The sequence below is a fragment of the Pungitius pungitius genome, chromosome 18 (genome assembly GCF_949316345.1).
Source record: "Pungitius pungitius chromosome 18, fPunPun2.1, whole genome shotgun sequence".
In the NCBI taxonomy this organism is placed as follows: domain Eukaryota; kingdom Metazoa; phylum Chordata; class Actinopteri; order Perciformes; family Gasterosteidae; genus Pungitius; species Pungitius pungitius.
Window position 1 is genome coordinate 16,297,390 of NC_084917.1, and position 6,980 is coordinate 16,304,369.

General features: G+C 41.8%; 1 protein-coding gene across 1 annotated transcript in view; it reads right to left on the minus strand.

Moving 5' to 3' along the window:
* Positions 1 to 6,155, minus strand: part of ror2 (receptor tyrosine kinase-like orphan receptor 2) — a 51,547-nt gene extending 45,392 nt beyond the window's left edge. Inside the window, exon 1 of the mRNA XM_037484774.2 lies at positions 5,867 to 6,155. Within this exon, the coding sequence (XP_037340671.1) occupies positions 5,867 to 5,930 (64 nt within the window). The 5' untranslated portion in view covers positions 5,931 to 6,155. The remainder of the gene's footprint in view (positions 1 to 5,866) is intronic.
* Positions 6,156 to 6,980: the final 825 nt, after the last annotated feature.

Consider the following 6,980-nt stretch of genomic DNA (forward strand, 5'->3'; position numbering starts at 1 on the left):
AACCGCAGAGCACAATATTCCATCTAGAGTTTTAAAAGTGAACACACTGCAAAACTCTGCTTCCATTTTCTTTTGGGGTTCTTCCTCCTCAGCCCGTGTCTGAGCTATGATTAGCAAAGCATCTGCTGGAGAAGCAGGGACAGGCCATTAGTTTGACAACCCCGCTGTTAACATACTTCCACAGACCAAAGGCAGACCTCGAAGGCCAACCACCTCTTGAGCATGTTTTCCTCGTCTGTCTGCATGTAAGAAATATGTTTTCCAAATGATCCAAGTCACAAAACTGACTTCTGTGGATTGTACATCTTCTGGCTGCCCAATCATTGTGTGCCGCCCATAGCAGAAAATATCACACACATTTCCTTCATTACGTATATGCCATGAACTGGGCAACGGTGAACAAGGCTCCCTGGTTTTAATTTGGCCACATGAGTAAAAATGCTATTTTCCATAGAGGAATATCTGAATAGTTTCTGTTTTTCAACTCATTATATACATATAGAGATGCATACAACCATGTCAATTGATATCAGTTCAATCATTCATTTAAAGACCACACAATAGGACAACATTAACTAATAATGGCAAGTGGAAGCTGTAAGTTTTAACAACCTGAAAATGAAAGTTTTAGAAGTTTGTTGTTGTTGTTGCAGCAACACAAGCCACACCCGTTGGGTTTTGCTTTTTAAGCGATATCATTGGGGGTCATTGATGAGGCGTCTCACAGCCTTCTACGGAGACACTAAGGGCTTCTTTTTTCACATTCAGTAATATTACCACACACCCAAGAACACCCTTTAGTACGTGGTTCTCACCTTTCACAGCTCCAATTCATTTTTGTCTCTAAATGATAAATCAATTTCAGATTGGTGACTCCTTAGGTTTGTGAATGGGAGAGTGAATGATTGTTTAACACAATAACATTACGAACAGACTTAACACCACTGACTCCTCGCACTCTTGGTCGCACAAACAAATACACAAAATGAGAGGCGTAGCAGCTTCATGACTGCGCAGTGGTTCTCAACTAGTGACCTGTTTCCAGTGGGCCGCGGGTCTGGGCATGTGCGATTCATTAATGTCCAGACAGAGGGGGAGAGACGGCTGCGTTCCACGTGAGCCACCTGTGCGTGCTTTGGGAGGAAGGGGAGGGTTCACAGCGCTGCTCATTGAGAAGGTGAGAACGATACGCTGGAAAGTTATACTGTCGATTGGACCGTCTGCGCCACCCCCCCCCCCCCCAACCGTCAGAAAATGTGGGTCACGGCTTGTAATTAAAGTTGCGATGGTGGGTCCATTTGAGAACCCCTGCTTTGGCGGACCTTTGACCTCTGAGTGTGTAGAGGGTTTAGAAAGAGGCGGGGCTCAACCTCACTTAGACCATACAATTTATGTAGTACAGTTCAAGAGGTGATCCGGTCGACTTCCTAAGTATGCAACTGATAAGATTTCCCAACACACTGGAGGCCCTGTGATCAATGCTGTGTGTTTGCTCTTCTGCAGGACTGATCAAACTGTACTTTCTTGAAAAAGCAGCTTCACAAATTCAAAAAGCCTAGTCTCCACACATAAACTGTAAAGCAGCGTCCACTAGCAACAAATGGCTTGATGGCTCACCCTATAGTGAGAAGTCCAGTATCTCACCTTACCAACAAATATAGGCATTCTTAAACCTGACGCCGAGTTGATTGTCCACTTCAACCTCCTCCTGACTTGTAAGATGGCTACAGCTACATTGAAGCAGACATCTTCTAAATGCACCCATAGCTTTTATCTCCTCGGTCTCATGTTCTACGGAACTGAAAAAAAAGATTTGATTTTCTCAACTTCATGCAGTCTGTAGGTTGTTCTCCTTTCTTTCTGTTCACCTCTTCAGCACCGTCTGATGCTCTGAGGCAAATGGCTTTTCCTGTTTACACTCTACACATAAACACAGACATCACACCACGAGGCTTCCACAGTCCAAAGCCTTTACCCATACAAACTAGTGGGCCTCCACTTCGGTTTCACCTTCATCATTCCAGTAATTAAACGCATATGTTAAAAATATACCTCCTAGTTTTTTAAAAACACAATCAAGATTTCATGATATGAATCTTATAAATGTAGTCTTTGCAGCGGCAGGACTGGCACAGTCACATTGAAAAAAAGGTGATTACTAGTATGCGCGCAGACTCCATCCAAATAGAGCCCTTTCCATTGGAATGTCTGGTATTGCGCTAATTAATCCCAGATACAGGAATATAATGACTACCAGACCAAAGACAACTGCATGTTTACCGTTAGTCATTTCTCCCTGTTTTGTCACTTCACAAATAAAGGAACAAGTTAAAAAAGCTCCTCAGCATTACCGTGCTCTCCGGGTGATCATTGTGGCCAGGAATTGTAGTTAACAGAATACTTTTTCTTCTGATTTAGTGTTTAGAAGAAAACCAAACTTTTAATAAAGATTAAAAATGAATTTCAAAATGTGCGATTGATTAGTTCATTTTTAAAATCTATTGACAGCCCTACTTTGTGGGCATTGCAGCCTGCAGTTGTGACTTTTAATACAGTGCTGCTGCTGGGGGCTTCATTTTATCCCACATACAATTGGGAGATATTGTAATTAAGTGGTGGGATGAATGGGTGCCAGATTTATCTGCAATGTGTACATGCATATGGAAATTTACACATATTAACAGGTCAAAATGTTTTAATGGTGAATTTGTGCATCTGGCCCCAAGCGATCTGTTAGTTTTGTCAGTGATCACTCAATAACATCTGGAAATGTATAAACCTTAGGATCTGGGGTTCTGGCTGTCTGATGGTTTGGAGCTCTGTGTATATCAACACAATAGCACCCTACAGCGTCCTCAAGGATATTTCACAATCTTGAGTGCTGGTTACCAGCCAGAAAGGAGCTGAAACTGCACAAAGCCGATTGGGAAGATTGGGCACCAGCGCTGAAAGAAGAAGCTTGAGTATGAAAGCTTGTCATAAGGCAGATGAAACAATAACATTAATAGAACTGCAGGTAAGGTAAGGTTTTGGGGGGAAAACAACTGAATACTGACAAATACTAAATGTTATTGCTTATGAATTCAGGTTTTCTTTATTCGCTCTTCACTGCTGTTTGATGTCTGCATTCAAAATGGACACACTGTCACCAACTGTACTCATTAAAAGAATAGCCTCCAATCTTTTGGAGAAGGGACTTCTACATGTGAACAGTATATTCAGGATCAATTCAATCCTGAATATACTGTTTTAAGAGCGTATAAAAAAAAGCCGGTGGTGATTTATACTTGACAGCGCACTTTTTGACTGCGCAGCTTTGCTCATCTTTACGGTAGCGACTTAAAGCACTGACCAATTGCATTCGAGTTAAACCATCCCACGTGATATCACTCAACCAATCGAGCCTTTGCATTCTAGAACGGCCCTGATGCATTCAGGTACAGGTTTAAAGTCCTGGCAGGAAAAACTAGATCTTAATTCTCCCACTTAGCGAAAAGGTGGGAGAGTGGAGATATATATATATATATATATTCTATTCTACTGTTGGATTGTTAAAATGTGATTAGATTTATCATTTATAATTTGCTGAGACTGTCAAGTCCAAATGTGAAGCAGAAAAAGGGAAATTCAAGCTTCAAGAAATGTTCACATTTTATTCTTTTTTTTTAAACATAGATCCTACTTTTTTTTAAGTTGAGAGAACATTATTTATATTTGCAGTCACACAAATATGTTCAGTTCTTTGTGACAATAAATAGAAAATAGTTTTTGAATTATACTGAATTCATTTGATTTGTTAGTCGTGAATTGATTAAATGCAAATATTGATACAACTCTTTCTCGATTTAATCAGTACTCACATTCCGGACCTTTGCTCTAACTGGACCTCTTCACATTTTAGTTAAAGACCCCTGCACTAAACCGACATGAAGAACACCTGAAACCAATGATGACAGTGTATGGAGCAGAGCTTGAGAGCCGTTTGACTTGGTGCTAGATGGCCGATGCTCTGCTATGATTGGACATTAATGTCTGCTTTTTTTGAGCATTGAGATGGTATGTCTCTGTAAGACAGTATGGCCATGTACCAAAAGGCAACAATCAGGGCTTGTACCGATTCCTAATCTTGCTCACTGATATTTCGTGACCAAAATTAGAGTCTTGCCAGTTAGACTTTTTATGTTGCTGAAGTTCTTATACAAGTGTTGATGATTAAAGATAATTCACATTCAATTTGGATGACTCTGAAGCAAATGTCAGGATATTGATCAAATGAATGAAATTCTATGGGAGAGTTTTGATTTTTCCAATTATTCTGCATTTTTACAAGCCAACATTTTTTGCTGATAAATTCTGTTTTATTTGTCTAAAGATGGCCGGTGTATGAAACGTTCCTTGAAGGGCTAGATTTACAATGCATTTTGTTGCATTGACACATCATCAGAAAATGGAAGCTGTGACTTAGGTGTTACCCAACGCAGAAAATCACACAGAATTTTAACGACATATCAGACGGGTAATCTTAAAGCACGGTTTCATGACAAAACATTTGTGGGGTACTTCATTTTCCTAAATTCGTGGGCTTACCACTGTGACTACACTATGAAAACTAAGATTTTGCTGTTGCAGAGGGCCTAACTCAAGACCGTTTCCATTATAATTTTCATAATTCAATGAATGGAAGCCAATGTCTGCCATAAAGACAAGAAAACCACATTTAAAACATCAGATCCAAGCCAGGTGGCTGGTCCTTCAAGGACCGGGTTGACAACCAACCCAACCAGTTCTGGTTGATTTAGCTTTAACAGCGGTGCTTGAGATGGAGAACTGTGGACCACACAACATATAGGACTTTTCCCAAAGCAAACATGTAATTAGATGTGGATGTTTTTACACTGTCACATGTGGTAACTGCTCATGACATTTCTGATTTTTTTAAAGGTACTTAAAAGGTATGTGTATCTTTGTGAATGAAGTATGTGAATTCAAAGACATAAGAAAAACACCATTCCACATGCTGTTTTGAGAAAGATAGAGATGGGATGGATGGTGGGATGCAAACAATGATGGACACATTTACTAATGTATAAAGTTACCATATTTGGGTAAAGGGTGGATTGTGTTCGACTCATCCAGCCCCGAAATGCTGCCTGCAATCATTAAAGAGGGGGCCGGGTGTAAGGAGCTAATCATTTAGCAACCCCCCTCCTTCACTCCATACCAAATGGTGAGTCCTCAAAGCCAGAGCTGAAAACAGGAAATCTGCACGACCCCCCCCTCTCCTCCAAACACACACGAATTAGCATGACTGACAAAGACGCGAGAATCCCCCGCGAGCTCTGCGTCAATTAACATGACAACGACACGGTGGCTCTTTGAATTTTCTCTCCAACACTCGGGGTCGTGAGGAACACATGTCAACAAGCTGAAGGAGGACAAAGGGTCTTTAATGATCACATAAACGAAGGCGCGCGCGCGCGCGCACGCACACACACACACACACACACACCCCTACCTGCAGACTACCACAAACATCTGCAATGTTACCGTGAAATGTGCCTCTGAGGGCAAATAAAACATAAATTACGAATCCCACTGTGGGTCAACAAAGTCCCAAAGTTCTGGAAACTTCATCATGGGGCTTGCGGCCATGGCCATCCGTGTGAAGGTAGCCCTCGTGGGGTTGAGAGGAAGATAAATCTATTTTCTTTTCTGCTAATGAGACGGGAAATGTCCACATGGGACCGAGAGTTGCACGTAAACTACGAGGAGAAAAAGAAAAGCGCGAGCGGCTCCTTGTAAGGAGCGCCGTCACCTCCGCGCACAGGGATGCGGATAGAAGGGTGACCCGCGGAGAAGCACTTACTTTCACATCTGCCATTAGGAAACCGGAGAAACATCCAGATCAAACTCCTCAGGAAGTAGTTCATGGCGCCGGGAGAATTACTGCATCCACGTCTTCTTTTACTTCTGGGCCCCTTTCTTCCCGAATCAGCTGCCGCGCGAAGAGAAAACGCGCAGCGCTTAGGTCGCGGATGAGTCGGACATGGAGGCGCTGCAGAGATGCGTGTTCACAGAGGCGAGGCGAACCAAACCACGTCCGCCGCCCCCCTTGCGCGGGAGCGTGCGTGTGCGTGCTCCAGTTAAACGCGTCGAGGGCCAAGAAGCTCACTCCCACTCTCTCAAGTGACCTGTCCCCCGCCGCCATCCCTCAACGTGTCCATCAGTACACAGCCACGCGCAATCACTTTATTTAGGGAACGTTATTTTTCAGCTCATACAATCACGTTGTTAAAGGTTTTGTGATACACATGTCAAATGTCCCAACATGCAATTCGGTTTACGAAACTTAAATATGTTTAAATATGTTCTAATATAATATAGCCAAAATGGGGAAAATATGTAAAACTTGGTTTATTGTCACCTTCCAATGAGCCATGTGTATGCAGACAGGGAGGGGGTCCACGCGATGCCCCTACAGTAGCCCAGAAAGTAAATAAAAGAAAATAGTGTATAAATAAATACAGGAATAAATAAACACATGCGTCAATAAAAAAATAAATGTAAGGATAAATAAATAAATGAATAAATAAATAACCATTTCAAATGGATTGCGATCGTTAGCAAACGATTTAGAGAAGCACGTTAAGAAAGACACGTTTCAGTTTCTGCTGGATAAAGTGACGGAGGACTTGTCATGAATGTAGAGCCAGAAGAGCCACCGATGGACGTCCATCGTATATTTTATTCTCCTTTGGAGGCAACATGGCGCAGCAGTATGGAATAAGGTAATAATGTCAAGTGTGTTTTCTGGTTTTATTTACTATCTTTCAAAAGTAGCTGTAGATCGTTTGCAAATGTACGTAATATTTACTGATGGTAACTTTGATGAACTTTTTACACAGTTGCCATGGAATAAACTCTTCAGTATATCAGATCATTTGCAACCCTATTACTGGATAAAAGTTGAATGTGGTCCG